This window comes from Ambystoma mexicanum, chromosome 10 (assembly GCF_040938575.1).
Source record: "Ambystoma mexicanum isolate Mex_15411 chromosome 10, UKY_AmexF1_1, whole genome shotgun sequence".
NCBI classification, from domain to species: Eukaryota; Metazoa; Chordata; class Amphibia; order Caudata; family Ambystomatidae; genus Ambystoma; species Ambystoma mexicanum.
In genome coordinates this window covers 781,847,324-781,865,181 of record NC_090932.1, presented here as the reverse complement: position 1 = coordinate 781,865,181, position 17,858 = coordinate 781,847,324, and the positions used below count along the sequence as shown (strand labels likewise).

At 41.9% G+C, this 17,858-nt stretch overlaps 1 protein-coding gene across 1 annotated transcript in view; it reads left to right on the top strand.

Moving 5' to 3' along the window:
• The window catches only part of LOC138491743 (ankyrin repeat domain-containing protein 65-like), a 247,081-nt gene that overhangs the window by 150,662 nt on the left and 78,561 nt on the right, over positions 1-17,858 (top strand). Inside the window, exon 2 of the mRNA XM_069618438.1 lies at positions 2,831-3,380. Coding sequence (XP_069474539.1) covers positions 2,831-3,380 — 550 coding nt within the window. The remainder of the gene's footprint in view (positions 1-2,830; positions 3,381-17,858) is intronic.

Here is a 17,858-nt window from a genome sequence, read left to right as displayed (position 1 = left end):
CCTAACTTTTAAATATGATGCTAAACAGATGTTCTTTACTAATTACTTACCTTTTATAATATGACATCTCATGCCTCATAAATGGTTTTCAAATTATTATGTATAATAGATGATCTCCTTTTCCCTTGAAAAGCCTGCACCGGCCTTGCGGTGTTATATGGATCGTACCATTCATTCCTTCACTTCTTCCTTGTGTGTCGTGTTCGGTCATATTGGTTTTGTCTAACCCCCATGTTTGTCTGTCCATCCCATAGTTTAATAGATTTAGATCATAAAAGATTGCAGGCTTAACACTGTATTAACGCATTGGTTAGTAGATCTCTTTCTCAATCATAACCTGGTATTTCATGTTTTTTCGCTCTTCATGCTTATTGAATAAGGTGCATTATGAATGTTTATTTCATATGGCATTCAAAGTATATCTTGTCAAACTATGATCTAATGGTGTGTATTCTTTGACTTTTTATCTTAAAAAACTTAATAAAAAATCTACTAAACTAAAAATACATTGGGGAAGTAATTCTAATTTATTGAGAGATTAATGAATTCCAGTCTTACTTTTTTGTGAGTAAATGACTTCCGTGACCAAGACATTTAAGTCAAGATTTGGGTAAGGGGACAGGTGAAATTATCTTGGCGTCCCATTTTCAAGTCTTGGAGAAAAATGTGGGATGAAGTAGCAGTTTTAGTTGAAAAAGCCGCAATATGGCCACAAAGAGTGATGTGAAAAAATAGCACCAGCATTTTTAAGAATACTACTAAGGCTCCACAGGTGGAAGTCATATTTTATACCCACTGCAATCTATGGAAGTGATTGACTTCATGATTCCTATTTTTTTAGGGTCATTTTTCTTAACTTAAAAATGTTCAAAAGGGGTTTAACTGAACTGAAGCAATTTTTCACTATTGCTGTAATAGTGGTTTCACCTACAACACTGATACGCAGAGAAACTTACGTGTAGTTTTCAAGCTTTTGGTACCAAAGGTGCCTGCTAAAATCTCTGAGCCTCTGTAACATCCTTCACAACATACCAAAGTGTACCTCTTGACTAATGAAGAATGGTATAACCCATGTATATCAAATTATTCAATCTAATAACACTCGTGGCTAGTGTAACTGGATCATGCTACAGTGTTATAAGCTGTAAACGGCAGTGCAATTTCAAAGCACTGATCGCAAATAAAATATATCTTACCTGGTGACAAAACACTAGAACATTGTCTTTGAAGCTTCCTCAATGAGAACAAGTGAAATGAGAATGCCACTTCTATAGTAAATTATCACAGATTACTAGCAGGAGAACCGATCATTGGCAATGCCAACAGTTTGAGCTTTTCTGTAGGCATGGGAAAGGCACTTGTCATGCACTGTCATAGTGGTATTATAAAGCCATTGATGGTATTGCGCGCAAAATGGTGCGAGCATCTGGACATCAAATAGCAGTACCTGGAAAGTGCCTACTACTTATACACAAGTCAAAACTGTTGGCTTTGCCAATACTTGTTAATACTTGTTTTAACAGGAATTCAATGCAGGACATACATAGTGCTGATAAATCGAGTGGCTGAAGGCAGACCTGGTTAAGACATTTTTATTACACCAGTAGCGTATTCATAGCTCCAATTAAGTCATTACCTCTCAGAAGAGTGCTTTGAAAAAACACTGGCAGGTACTTTGTTGGAAAAGTTTAATGGTAAGGCTTCATTAAAGCTAGCTCAACGAGTTCCCATGAAGAGGTGTTTTGGGCGGGGAGGGACAGGAACTGGGTGGGAATGGGTCATAGGGATTAGCATGGCCATGACAGTCAAAGGGTGGGCAAATAACAAAACAACACCTGCAAACTTTGTGTCTCTTCTCAGAGTCGTAGGCAGGGTAGGGCCCGAGGGGCAAGGCCCACCCAAAATCTGTGAATGCCCACTTTACAGCGCTGTGTGGGCATTTACAGAAATTTTTGTCAGTGCAGTGGGCCCAACTACATTAGCTTCAGGCCCCATTTGCTAGACAATCCTGGCTACGCCCCTGTCTCTCCTTATATGCCATTTCTCCCTATTTGTACTCTAATGCAATAGATTCGGAATATAGGTGGCACAAGCTCCACCTAACATCCCAAACTAAAAATAAGGCTGGCACACAGAGACCTTGGTGGCTGTGATTGGATGGTTTTACACGAGGGTTCTTCTGTAATTCTTAAGAACCACAATCAATGATAGTCCAAACTCAAGTCTTCTAAAACTATGATTGTTATCTTACGTTATGTAATGTTATGTTATGTAATGTTATGTCATTTTAAGTTGTTTAAACTGCTAAATGGCCCAGAGACGTACTCACAATTCATGGGGTCTGCACCTTAAAAAAGTTTCCAAATCTTTTAAGACCTGTTATCAAGCTCTGTGCATTGTTGAAGATTTTGTAAAAGAACCATTTTTATAGGGAATATAAATGGGAGATCTTGCTTCCTGGGCTTTTGAGATTTTGCTGAATTTATCCGATAAAGCTTTGGTCCTTGTGGAGCTCCTTTACACCATTGTTTCAGTTACCTTGGCACCCAATAGTATTTTAAGTAACAGGCAAATGTAAATTGTTCTCAAATTACCCACGACAAAAGGATAAACGCTTTTGTGAAGATGTCACATAAACCAGACTCATGTGTGCACATATTACAAAGGGACAAGACTTTAAGACACTCCAATTACCTGTATGGTCTGCCATGTATCGAGTTCAGCTGTTATCGATCGGTAGTACACAGGGATATCATATCTGTGTTTCCATTGCCATCATGTCCAATATAATGAGCCTCTTGTTTGTTTTTTTCTCACGAATCATTGACAGGGACAGCAGAGGATGGTCTCCTCTTCACAGTGCGGCCAGCTGTGGCAATCTACCTTTGGTGAAATTCCTACTTCAAAAAGGGGCCTCGGTAAACTTGAGAGATGTCTGTAACTACACCCCACTCCACAGAGCAGCCCTGAGCGGGCACACAGAAACAGTGGATTATCTCTTACAAAATGGCGCCTCGTCGGACATGCTCACCTCATCTGGAGAGTCAGCACTGCTAATAGCCGCAGCCAATGGGCATACATCTTCTGTCAACATACTGCTTCAGTACAAAGCCTCAATTACTATTAAAGACAGTAAGACCTTGACTGCACTGCAGTGGGCCTCCATCAATGGCCACACAGATGTACTGGATCTGCTTGTATCGGTTGGAGCTTCACTAGAAGAAGAAGGCAGTACTGGTAAAACACTCCTGCACTTGGCGGTTCTGGCTGGGTGTCTACAAACCACTCGGTACTTGCTACGAAGAAAAGTGAGCGTGGACGTCAGTGATCAAGATGGGCAGACCGCACTTCACTTAGCTGCAGAAAACAGAACCGTGGAGGTAACGCGCTCTCTATGGGAATCCACATTGCAGCAAGTACACTAAAGCACATTCTGTTACTCTGGAGCAGGGTTCTGCAACTTGTGGCGCTCCAGAAGATTTGGACTACAACTTCCAAGACCCGCCACCACTGACTGTGCTGGGTGGGGCCGACGGGTAGTCCAAAACATCTGTAGACCCAAAGGATGCAAAGCCCTCCTCTAGATTTGAAAAGTAAACCTATTCATTTTATAGCAACTTTGCAATAAATAGCACATGAATACACCACGCTCTAATAGGTCAAATGTGAAGTGCACCCCCAAATGTCGACACAATGCCATCATACACCTGGTATAGTTACCATAGGCTAAGGCATAAGCCCACATTAGCAGTTGCTGCCATCCTATATTAAGTGTATCCTTGAATGTACTAATGATGCCTTCATATGACTGGTCTGGACTGGTCACCAAATGTATAGCATAGATGAGTTCTGCAGATAGGACAACTGTAGCCTCACTTCCCCAGTAACACAATAATATTGAAGGTAAGTCACTATTTGCCAGGCATATAGCCTTGTAGGTGCTGCCATCCCATGCATACTGCAGCCTCAGGTGCCTGGCTTCTGCGGGGGGAGCAAGGCTTCTGAAAAAGATGCCTGCAGGCCTGGGACGGGGATCTTCATTCCTTTCATGAGCCTCAAATTAATTGTTCATGTGCTGATTAGCATTTACTTTGAACTGTGCTCGTGCACAGAGAAACAGAACAAGTATTGTTCTACCCAATAGCCAACATTTATAATGCATTTGAATTGACATTTCCAAAATGAATTTGGGGGGATTCCCTCCCTTCATTGGGCCTGGGGGGATCCCCTACTGGACTTTTTTCATATTTCTCTATGGTGCTGTTTGACACTGAACAAATAGTATGTCTAACAGCACCGAGGGAGTTTCTTTAAAAAAACGAATAATGCCTGCCGCACTCTGGGAGGTACCACCAAGCTTTAAATAATGTTTGAATTGCAAATTTACTATTTGTACATTTGCAAACGCATGGAAATGAAAGGAAAACTAGATATATGGAAAGGGCCAGCATTTTAAACAAGTGTTAAACATCACTTCAATAATTAATTTTAGTCTCCTTCAGGAGATGGAATTCCCCATGAGACTGTAGTCATTTTTAAAATGTTGTGAAGGACTTGCCCATAGCCATAAGACATATTTGTCTAATGGCAATGCAGTCGCGTCAAAAAACAAAGAAAAGCATAGCAAAGCCAAAAGATTTTGCTTTTTGGTTGGTATGGGGTAGCCATTTGCCAGGCACTTTGTATACACACACTGGAACTGTTGGCTTAGCCAATGCTTGTTTTTAACAGGACCTCAGTGAGTCCTTCAAGAGTACTGCGTATAATACTGCGTATAATCAAGTGGCTGAAGGTACACTTGTGTATTGCACCAAATACATATTTACACCTGCAATTAAGCCTTTAACTTTCAGAACACTGCTTAGAAATAACGGGCGTGCCACGGTTTGATGTTACTGCTTGAAAAAGCTAGCTCAAAGAGATCTTAGAAGGATGTGTTTTTGTGGCAGAGTAAGGGCTGGTAGTGGGTGGGAATAGCCACAGGAATTAGCATGGCCATAGGCAGTCAATGGGTGTGTAAATAGTCAAACAACACCCACAAGTAATACCATAGTTTTGGCTTAAGTGCAACCTGATAGCCAAAACAAATGAAAACATGCTTGCAACAATATGAGAGGCTTACATCCTCTGCCACGGACCTGAGATAATGTTCTGAGTGCCTAAAAAAAGAACCTTATTTCAATCATGTGTTTTCCATTGCCCTTCCTTGCAAAGGCTCGCTCTGAAGATAAATAAAGGCATTTCTGAAATATGTTTCTTTAATTTCAGCGTGATTCCGCATGAGGAAGGATAGTGTAAATTGAAAAAGTCGGTGCATATCAAAGTCCATCAGGGCGTGATTAGAGTGCACTCTGCAAAAACTGCACCTCACGCTGTTGTCTCTTGCCCACCACTCAGGTATTCTTGGCCCATCCCTTTCCTGTCTTCACCGCGAGATTACATGTGGGGGGTGTAACATTGGGCTGGTGAAGGGTGAACATTATTTTCATTGTCAGCAACATTCAGTAGCATTGAAAATAATGAAAACGGATTACACCCACACAATACTAATTAGGAAACCTTGTTAAATAATTGTACCACGACTGGTGTCTGCCTTGAATGCAATGTAGGGCTGATGACTAATCAGTAACAATTTACAGTGTCTTGGCTGTACGTGGCTCTACCACAATCATAGCATGTTTTTAGAGGTGGCAAACTCTTCCAGGCCTGGCACCCCTTCTGAGTTGAGCTTGTCAGTGTTCGTCCCCTATGATCTTAGCGTGTTACATTGCCTTTCAGGGCACGTGACATTTAACTTACAAGTATACATTTTCCAACTGTAATAGGTTTGATTTTGATAAAGCAAAATTTTGTTGATGTATTAACTTGACTGGCTGTGGCAATGTTTTTCTCCACTAATTGGTCCAAATTCTGTCTTCTTTACACAAGTAAAACAAATACTAACTTGGTCAAACCTAGGTCCCTCACAGCCCAGTTCTCGGAACACTTTCGCTGGCAGCACGGATTGTCCCATCAGTTACCTATTTTATTGTACTATTATTCATTTTATGTTGGTGTTCAGTGTTTGGAATTATGGTTAGCATGGTGGATATTTCATAATATGGGCACACGTTTTTCCACTCTGCACCTGACATGCCTGTTTGATACGTGTCATTATTACCCCTGTGCGGTGATGATGTGGTTGTGCTTCTTTTGAACTGATGTAAATATTGTCCTTTTTGGGTTGGTGAGCTTAACTTTTTTGATTGTGTTGTTGGGTTATATGTGTGTCTGTGTGTGTGTTCATGCTCATGTGTGTATATTTCTGTGCTATGTAATGAAGAATCATGTGGCACAGGGATGTGTCTGTGTGCACTGTTACACTGTCATCTCCTGTATAGCATTTTTCACAAGTCTCCCATGTTGTCATACTGACTCTGCGGAGTGTAGCTCTGTTGCTTAAAGCAATAGTGTGCTAAGAAATTGCATTGTCCCAAGCGTTCGGGCATGTGGTTTTATGCAAACTGTGATCGATTGTAAAAACATTTCCTATGCACCTTACTTTAGTTTTCCTCACTTTTACACATGCAATATCAACAAGCAGGGCACGGCCATCTTGTGCTAATGTTATTTGTTGCCGCATCACCCTAAATTCGACTGCCCTCATGGCACTAAATCATATTACCCGCTCCTGAAGCTGACATCACTATTCCTAGCGATGTTCTCCACCTACTTTCATGACGTTAGTGGTCAGCGTAGCCAAATGCACCCAGTCATCACCTATGTGTTAATGTCAGTTGACGCAGAACCCGGAAATTCAACAATCACATCCTCTCACAGCACAGCGCATCCCAAATCGGAATAGAAAACACTATTTTTAAAGGAAACATCAATACTCTGCAATTTATGATGTTCTTTTATTTCACAAGCAACGCTCCGAGAACATCCACAGATTTCCATTTAATACCAATTTTTTAATGACCTTGGGTTACAGCATCAAAACTTTATCATGAGGCACACAGTGTTCCTTTCGGGAGAAGATGCACATTCGACACACCTCGATTCGCAAGGCTTCGGCATCAGCTTCCGGCTAGACCATCGTAAACGATGACAGGTTGCTCCTTGTAGCTGGTACCGCCAAAGGGCATATCGGACCTGGTTGATCGTCCCACATCAGCGTAATAGACATTCATCCATTTAGGCGTATGTGCCACTGCTGGTTGAAGAAACCAACACTCGGCATCTGGAAACTATGGCATTCACAGAAAGGAAGAATGTATCTGTTTAGAAAACAGAATAAAAATATATTTCAGTGGCCGTTCTGTATTCAAATTGATCCATTTACCCTTCAATTCTGCGCCAGGGGAAACAAAATAACCAACACAAACCACAAACAATATAAAAACAAAGAAAACATCGGGAAAAGTTTGAGTCTACGATGTGATTGAGAGGTATGTTTAGCTCCCAATGGGATGCAGAAACTGACGAAAAAATGTGAACGCATAGACGGCATTATAACAGAATATTAGCAACAAACTTGGGGTTGGTGGAACCTGGGGGAACCCAGACGTGGACTCCATGCTCACTGTGCTCAGAGAGGCAGAGCTCCACCTAACTGATGAGGCACAACAAGACTGAAACACGTGTATGGGGTTGCTGTAGGTACTCTAGTTGAGAAGTGAATTGCCATAGCATTTCCGTGCAGGACTGCCTATGTGCCCGGGATAAAGAAAAATATGTAAATGAATATTTCCCATCTGTGAAAGGTACATTGAGCTAAAGGCGATGGCTGCGATCACTCAAAGTGTCAAAAAAACGCAACAGTTTATCATGCTATGTTCTTTTTAGAGAGGGGCGCCTGCTACCCAATATGCAACGTTGATAGCACACACTCATATGCCATAGGACGAAGTGGTTTAGATATCACTAGCCTGCATACTGGTTGTGTTTGCGTGTCGTCACAATATGCCCCAACCATCAACCCATCGCAATGTAAGCAAGCAATACTGGTCAGAAAATGAAACCTTTACTCAGTCGTCTACAAACCCGGATTTAGTCAAACTTACATGATATTTAGTATTTCTATTCTCTCCGCGTAACCCAGGGTGTCCCATCAGAACAACGGTTTTCATAGAATGAAAATAAATGTTCCAATGTCAAGTTTAAAAACACTGAGCTTTATCATTTTTTCGGGTATTACACAACTTCCGTCATTCAATCCATAGTGAATCCTCCCTTTCTTCCAAGGTCGAACAACAATTGAACCTTCTAAGGAGCGTGTATGGTAAGTTTAGTTTTTGTGAAGGAAAGCCACAAATCAAAAACATACTGTACAAGATGCGTCGGTGTGAACTACAGACAAGCTACATCAAACAAAGTGACCTTCACTCCATGGGAGCGATTAGCCTGCCGGCCTTCCAACATGGCATTTGAAATATGTTTGAAAAATAAACAAATTGTTTGCTGGCATCCACCAATGCCACGCTATCGTGAATACTTTTTTAGCCATCAATAGTTTTTGAAAACAGTTTAGGAAAACAGTTACAGTTAGGGTAAGTAAAACAGATAACGATGAAACCATTTTCAAATAGGTCCAATGACATCTTTCTACTAGGCCCGAAAATCCATCTCTCTTGGTACAAATGCAACTCTCCCATCCACAGCGCCTAGCTCAGCCAGCCCACCCCATGTACTCGCCAGCTCTATGCGTGCCCTGTTCTCGCAGAGGAATATGCTCTGCGGATAACGTGAGACACTGACAAGTCATAATTCCAAGTGCCAATTCTTCTCCACTGAACTTCCTGTGCACTAACACCCTACACCCTGCCAGGCCTGAGCCCACCAGCTCAAATCCTGCTGTTCCTTTCAATGCTGATATACATCTGACCCTCCCATGCCCTGATCAGTCAAGGACCCACGAGAGCGGGGCGAAAGTGGGAGGGGGGAAAACACAGAGTTACACTATGGCCACCTATGTCGAGCTTTACAGACACCAAGCAAACACAGACATGAATGTTATTGTTCGAGATATAAATGAATGAATCATAAACCGGACTAAATGTGCGTAATTAAATACTTCTTTATACTTTGAATAGCTTTGAAATTCAAGATAAATAGCATTCCATTGTTCATGTATGAACACTGCTGCAAATCATTTATACCGGAAGTCAACTGTTCAACGAGATCCGCCTTAGATGGACAGGGCACATTTGCAATGTTTTGTGGCAATGTAAGTGTCCTAGAAACAAAACAGGATCTATTCCATGAGTATGCATGTCCAACACAGTCAAAGTGAGATCTTTCACAAAATCGAATTCCATTTCCTGGTTTATTGGGTTGGCCACCCATTTTTTGCTTTGTTTTGCAAAGGCCATTGAGTAACAAAGCTTCCCAAAGTTTCCTCCAGTTCTCGATTGTTCTCTCCCTATGTTCTCGTTATGCGCTAATACTGCTAGTAATGTCTGAGCTTGCATACCGTCTATGCCGAAATGCAACATTTTGGGTCTGTACTGTAGGCACATATTGGAGTCCCTCTAGGTCTCTTGAAAGAATTTTAATCAAACAAGATCTTCTCAAGAGCTTTGGGTGGAGGTGAAGATGGAAGAAACCACTTCTTCTTGCGTTGCTGCTCCTCCGATAAAGGTCCATGTGCACATTGGTGAACATTTTCGTTTCCTCTCCATGAGTGAACGTTGGAACAGTGGTGCATTAATGAGCGCCATTTTTCAAGTAGAATTTCTACAGACACATCACAAGTTTTGGAGCTCCAACAAAGATGGTTGCTGAAAGACTGGGACCACTGTAAAATATTTTCCGAACCCTTTTGTTTTACCAGCAGCTGTGATTGTTTTACTCACTGATTTGGTAACGCGCCATACTTCAAATTGATGACGAATGTTTGGAAACTGCACTCGCATGGCCTTGGCTATTGAAACATGTCTGTCATTGGCTATGAGGTTAATTTGCATTCCCCTCAATTGAAGATGTTCCAGGGATTTTATGAAACCATGTATCTCCATCGCCACAGAGGATGACACCTGCACGATCTCTGAACTCAACATTTTTTTGTTTCCTTGTCTTGACAGTGGTATGTGCAGTACTTTACTGAAAATCCAGGGCTGTCACACTGTCCGTCGCCAGCTAGCCTGAACCGTTTGCCTGAGAATGTGCTTTCAATTGATTTTTGTTCAATTTTCCAGGCTTGACTAACAGCGGGGAATAAGAATTATCTTTGATATTTGTAGTACTGTGTTTTAGCAAGGAACTTTGCCCAGCATTGATTGAGCGGACCATGAAAATGTATCATGGAGGTGGACACAGGTGGCTTGGCTTTTCAGGTTAGTGCCTTGTAATACACGAGTCACATTCACCAATGGCTGCCCGCATAATTTCCCCCTCACTGGATGGACACATTTCAGCATTAGTATAATCTCTACCAAGCAGCTAGCGAATACAAGGTATTTCTGCTCCTTTATTAGCCAATCGTCCTGCATGATTGTGGTTTGTGACTCAACTGTGGTGGACAAAACAGCCAAAATAGACAAACTATAGTTGAGATCTTTGGCAAGTTCCTCGGTCAATTGGGTAGAAGCTTCAGTCTCTGTTAGTTCAGCTTGTGTTATTTGCAAACAAATTGGAGAAACCATCAACGTCGATTGTTTATTGGGTGGACCTTTTTTGTGGGTGTAGATTGTGTCAAGTGGTCTGCAAGGAATTCCGATGGATCTTCGTTATATTCAGTTTCATCTTGTAGAGTTCTCACATTGTAGCAATGGTCCAAGAACACTTTGCTGGCTTCGCCGGTCACACAGCATTCAGTTTCAGGCCATTGGGCATAAGCATCACAAGTCTGCTTATTGAATGGACCACGCTGCACCTCAAATAGTAGTTGTTCCATGGTGAAATCTGCTTGGCAAGCAACATCTTTCATTTCATTTGTTGTCTGTGTATTTATACTTCTTTTCCTTCTGGACCTCTAGGAGATGGGTTGTAAAAACATGTTCAATGTATAGCACACATAAAGTAGATAGCACTTTAAATACAAAAACATGTTATGAAGAAAACACCAGCCCAAAACACTTCTAGAAAACGAAATTGTTTGCTAGTTACCCTTGTTTTCTTGATTCTCTGTTAAACCGTGGTGTTCTCTGTAACGACCGCACCAGCAAGCTGATCCACCACTTCTGATCCATGTGCCTCCTCTTCTAATTCCACACCATGTGTACATTCCTTGAATAGAATATTCATTAAAAAAAAAAAATCAATCGTATTGGAAATTAAAATCTTTCATCACACACATCGCTTACACACATAACCTCACAAACAGTGCACCTCATTTAGTCAAAATATACATTTCGAATTTCACCTGATTGATGGCAAGTGTACTTGATCAGAGATCACAGTGCAAAACATACTGATTGTAATGTTGCCCTCAAATATTTTGCAATGTATTCTGCATTATGGAGGAAGTGTAATGTTAGAACTGAAATGAGAAAAGTTTGGAACACTGGGCATTTATATGCATGTCACTGTCTAATAGTATCCTATGTAGGATTTAATTTCTTTCATTCAATGTAACTGTTAGGACGCATTCCTCATACTCTGTACCAGCTTCAAAGGACGATGTAATTGTAGTTGAAGTATCAGCATCGCCCTTGTTTTAGTATGGATGAAAACAGCGAAATGGAACAGAGACAATGGGATGCAGAACATGGTACATATAAAGAGAAACCCATAAATGACACCTAGCGTAACCAACCAACAGGATACATAAATGTTTTCATATTAATGGAAATTCCAAGGATAATATATTCTCGTAAAGGAAAAGTGAAATAGAATTACCTGATAAGCGCTTGAAGTTGTAGTTGACTCGTGAAAATAAATGGATGTAGAATCTTGCTCCTTCATTTTCAGTGCATTGTTATGAAGTGGTAAAATGTTAATGTTAATGTTAAAGAATATTTGTACCGCGCACTATCACCACCGGAGTGGTCCCCTGGCGCGCTGGCGACTCTGAAAAAAGTGGGCGGGGGCGGTGAGTTAGTGGGAATAAGCTGGAAAAGTGCAAGAGAGCAATGATGTGCCGTTGGCGGCCTGAGGCCGGTGAATCAGTTGGTTGGGCTTGGGGTGTTTTTTACGGTCGGTAGTCGTCATGTGGTGTTGTGCAAGTCTATGTGTGGTTTGTTTTTTATTGCAGTGTAGTGAAGTTTGTGCAGATTGTTGTGTTGTAGGCTTGTGGTTGTGTTTGGTTAGAGTTTGAGAGGTGTATGCAGAGGGGTGAAATTGTTAGTGGATTGGTTAATTGGCATAGCTGCCCGGAAGTGAGGCGCTGAATTTCTGTATTCTCTCCAGGTGGGGTGCGGGAGCATCTCTGTCCTGATCGGGGCCGTCCGGTACTCACTGTCCCTTTCACACAAGGCATCCACTCACATTCATAACCTTACCCAAGTTCGGCCTCGGCCACCTACGTGACACCTGTCTGTATGCCTGGCAGGCAGGCATTTGGGCGTCCCTTCAAATCTGGCCCAGAGAGCATTCCCAATCCATTCAGTGCGTAGTATTGACTAGCCAAGTTTACTCCATCCATATGAGGCGGGTGGTTGGCATTCATCATCTATTCAGTTGTTTATGCAGGCTATCGCTTCCAGCCCCTTCGAAACGTGGCACATGTCAATGCTTGCAATTACGTCCAGGGGCAGCAACTGCCTTCATTCACAACTCCATACGGTCAATGCCCATGCTAATGTCCACAACTTAGTTCAAGTGTGGCAAGTGCTAACAATCACACAACTCTATACAAGTATGATACCTGGTAGCAATTATGGGGCGGGTGAGGTTGTTGGCTGGAGTTGGCTTAGGATGCTGATTTCTGTCCTCATGGGTGTTGCTTGTGTCCTATTCGACTTAGCATCGTCTCTCTTGTTGTAGTAAGAGTTTCCCTTGGCGGTTCTGGGTGTTTTCAGTTTCATCCTAAATTTTGTCATCCTATTCTTTGTGTTTCCCATTCGTTTGTTTTGGTTTTTCAGTTTGAATCTGTGGTGTTGAAGAGCCAGGTTTTTAGTAATTTTCTGAATTGTAGGTGGTCTTTGGTGTTTCTCATTTCTTTCGGGATGTTGTTCCAGGTTTTTGCGGCTAAGTGAGAGAAGGAGGAGCCCCCAAGTTTTTTCTTAAGGTATGGTTTTTGTTCCAGACGGATTTTGTTGCTTGATCTGAGGAGTCTCTTTGGCTTGTAGATTGTTATTTTCTTTTGTAGGATTCAGCTCTTTGTCCGCGGACTGCCCTGCGTGTTATGCACTTTGTTTTGAAGGTGATGCAATGTTTGACTGGGAGCCAGTGCAGTGTTTTTAGGGCTGGAGTGATGTGGGCTCTTCTGGATAGTTTAAGGAGCAATCTGGCTGCTGTATTTTGGATCTGTTGTAGTTTCTTCAGGTGGTATTCTGGTGTCCCGCGATAGAGGCTGTTTTCATAGTCGATTCTTAACATGATGAGGGTGACTATTGCGAGTGTTTTGTGGGTGAAGGAGAGGAAAGGTAGGATTCTTCTTGCCATGTGAAGGAGTAAGACGCATTTCTTGATGACTGCATTTATTTGTGGTTCTAAGGTTAGGGTGTTGTCCATCAGGACTCCCAGATTTTTTACTACCTTAGATGGTGTTGGTGCGGTTCTCATTTCCGCTGGCCCTGGAATGTCGGTGTTGTTCTCCTGGTTTTTGGATATAATCATGATTTCTGTCTTTCCTGGGTTGATTTTCAAGTTGTTGGCATTCATCCAGTAAAAGACACTGGATTAGGGTTGAGTGATCGGTTTGAGTGTCTTCGATTTTGTAGATGATTTGAGTGTCATCTGCGTAGTTGTAGCATGTAATGTTGTATTTTTTTAAGATCCCGATTACTGGAGTCTGGTAGATGTTGAAGTACTGTGGTGAAAGTGAGGACCCTTGTGGCACTCCACAGTCATTAACTCGTGGGGTGGATTTGAAGGGTTTTATCCATACGGTTTCTGTTCTGTCTGCTAGGAATGAATTAATGTAGAGTAGTGCCATGTCCGTTATGCCTATATCTTCTAGTCTTTTGGTTAGGGTGTCATGGCTAACTGTGTCGAAGACTGCAGAGAGGTCGAGAAAAATCAGGGCTGAGGTTGTGTTGGAGTCCGTGTTAGTTTTTAGGTCGTCCCAGATGGATAGTAGTGCTGTTTTTGTTCCTCTTGTGGGTCTGAAACCGACTTGTGCTTGGTCTAGCAGGTTGTGTTTTCTACGTGTTCTTGGGTTAATTTGTATACGTAGGTTTGAAGGAGTTTTGCTGGGTAGGGAATGTTTGAAATTGGCCTGTAGTTGGAGAGGTCTTCTATGTCGCCACTTGTGTTTTTTAAAAGTGGTTTGATATATGCTGATTTGAAGGCTCTTGATACCGTTCCTGTTGCAAGTGGGAGATTTAGGAGGTTTCTGTAATAGTCTGATGGCGTTCCTTGTGTGAGGATTGATTTGTAGGTGTCACGGGGGGCAGGGATCTATGGGTGATCCTGCTTTCTTGCTTTGTTTTACCAACAAGACGAATGCCTCTGCTGATATTTCAGGAATGTTTTGGAGTTTGTGCTGTGGCTCTGTGTTAGGTCCGGTTGGTTGAATGTTGTGGTGGTTGGTCTGTTTTGTATAATTTGTCAGATGTCGTTGATTTTGTTCTTGAAGTGGTCTGCCAGGTTGTTGCAAAGTTTCTCTGAGGGGGTTGTCGCAGCCTGGTGGGTTTCTCATTTCTTTAATGATGTTGAACATTTCTTTTTGTGTTTGGTGGCATTGGTGATTCTGTCATCATAATGCCTTCTCTTCGCCTTTTGTACTTCCTTCTTGTATGCGTGGATTTGTTTCTGGAACAGTATTTTTTTGTCTGGGTTGTATTCTTTCCTCCATTCCAGTTTCATCTTTTTGTTACCCTTTTTCATGGTGCTTAGTAGTGTGGTGAACCATTTTGCCATTGCTCTTTTTTTTGATGGGGTGAATGGTTTTTCTGGGGCAATCTTAGCAATTGTATCAGCAATACATTTGTGTAGTAGCTCTGCTTTCCCGTCTAAGTCAGCCAACTGTAATTCTAAAAGGGAAAATTAGATTTGCATTAGATATGTAGGTAAAATGCAACTGTTGAGAATATAAAGTTCTGCAAGTCTGTAGGGCTCACCATTGGTATACTGGACGTGTCAGTCGTTTCATCACTTTCGAGGGTCTGTGCTTCCACCAGTATGCTTTCCTAAAAAAAATTGACATGTCAAGCAACTGATTACGAAAACATTATGCTTCTTGTGAAGGGCACTATGGCATTATTTTCCATGGTCATAAGTACTTAATTTGAGGCTCCATAAACTAGGGACAGATGTGTAGTAAAATGTGCTATAGTTAAAATGTAATCCAATCTGGTAAATATGCAAACTTTAGTAAGACATATTTACACCGAAAGCACCAATCCGTTCATGGAGTTACCTGTTCAGTAGCCCACCGCCTACAGCTAATTCATCATCCGGGACTCACCTGAGGCAGCGTGTGCATCAATAGAGTTGGAATTGCATTTTGGAAGCAATTTACGAAACATTCTGGGTCGACCTTTTTTTGTGTTTGACGATTGGTCGTACATATCCTGGCTAAAGTGCAGGCTGCAGATGTGGAATCGATTGGCTCTCAAGTATCCAAAGACAGCCTGGGCTCTACTTTCAATCTCGTCCATCGCAAAACCACAATGTCGAACCCATCTTCTTATTAAATGAATATCCTTTGGGAATGTATGCAGGATTGTGCTCTGACTTTTCACATTGCTCCTAGAACTGCAACCTAAAACCATACAAGCAGGCATTCTTGAAAAGTCGATAAGATCTGAATACAAAAAGTATAAACAATTACAAAACAATTGCACTAAATGCATGAGATTGATAGAATTATATCAGTTTTCCATTCCATGTTTGTTTTGTTCAAAGAAGCAAAATATGTGTAGCGTGGTCGAATACTAGATGCATACAGAATTGACATACATACAGAATTGATTGATATGACGCTAATCGTAACATGTTTCTCATCTGTTGAATGTACTTTCATGCATCAAAAGGAAACATGCTTATAGACATGCTCGAGAAAGATGTGATTCTATTACAATTGACAATGATCAAATTTACTATATATCGAGATCAGAACACTTGAAACATTAGACAATGGTTAAGTAATTAATTGAGATGAATGAACATTACACTACTGGGTACATTCGGTCGAAATAGATAGAAATTTTGAGATCAGAAAGAGATGAATATAGTGAATTTAAAAGGTGACCTGCCCTTACCTTAACTAACAAACAATTAGATTCAGCAAGCAGGGGAGTTAGTAGTAGGAGAACAGGTAGCACGATCAAGAGTTGACTTCCGGTGCTCACAGATGTTCACAAGTAGCACGATCAAGAGTTGACTTCCAGTGCTCAGAGATGTTCACAAGTAGCACGATCAAGAGTTGACTTCCAGTGCTCAGAGATGTTCTGCGGATAAATATCAAGGGGTTTATAAAGGATTAGAAAAGTGGGTGTGTATGTAAATGTGTGACATGTTTCTGACGCGGTCTGCTTCAGGGGAGCCTGGAGACACATGGTCTGGGGAGGCTGTGTGTACAATGGCCCCTGTGTGGAAGATACCTTTGAAGTGTACATGGTGTTTGGCACCGTGGCAGTTCCCACCCTGCCAGCCCCCTTGGGAGGGCAGGGCCAAAGGTGCGAACTACCATTGATAGTGGAGGGGGGGATGGATGGGCAAGAGGCATGCAGACAAGGCCTGGAATGCTGCTGAAGGGAGACACACGTATGTTGATTGCAGGGGCGGGGTCTGCAAGAGGGGAGCCTGGAGACACTGGGTTTGGCACCTTGGAGGGGGATGGATTGTTGCAGAGGAGGCGAGCGTAAAAGGGCATCAACCATTGTAGCATGTCACTCATAGACAAGTGGGCATGTCCATGATTCACTGAAAAATTGAAACCACCATTTGTAAAAGATCATTTGTATTTTATTTTGTTGCTGATGTTGATGGCACAAATGTACTACACATCGTATACTTCGGGTTGCAGCACAGTGTGGGAAAATCGCCTTTACTGTCCTCTGTCACTGGGAATTAGGCATGAATGGCTCCAACGACACAGGCGGGTATTACTCGTCGAATGCGGTATCAAAGCCTCCCATGAAGCCACCATGTAAATGAACGATGGGCCACCAGCCTGTGCCACCTGTGGAAGAGAAACATACATACTGTATTTAAATGAACCTGATAAGTGTACAAACCTTAGTTGAAAATGCATCCTGTATCCTATGGCATAGTTGCCCGTACAAATGTTACTTCATGGATCAATCTACTTGGGCTTTAAAGTGAAGACACTTTACAAAAGTGAATACCCATGCGATCCATAACTTTTGGGGCACAGAGAAATATTGTTTCTTAGTTGAAATTGAAAGACACATAAGATGACCATTATGATTTCCCCACAGCACAAGAGATTTTTTGAATTGCCAGACTACATTCATTTGGCAGTGATAGATGAAAATTTCAAAAATATAGGAGAAAAACAAGAAATGATAGTGGCCTCAGTGGTCAAAATGACATCAAATCTAGAGTACGCTATCTCGTTACTTGGATTGCGAGGGCGAACTGTTGTGAGAAGTTCGTGAATAAGCACCATCATAATCCTCAACACGGACCTTGTGAGGCAGGCTGCGCTGAAGTAATGCAGCTCGGAAACGCATAGCGGCGGTGTCTCTTCTTCCAATATGTAGGCCAAGCATCCAGAGTTTTCTCTGCAGCAGCAGTTATCCTCCTCGGTTGGCATAACCTCGCACCAATTGCCGGTACACCAGGTGGAAATGTCTTCCAAGCGA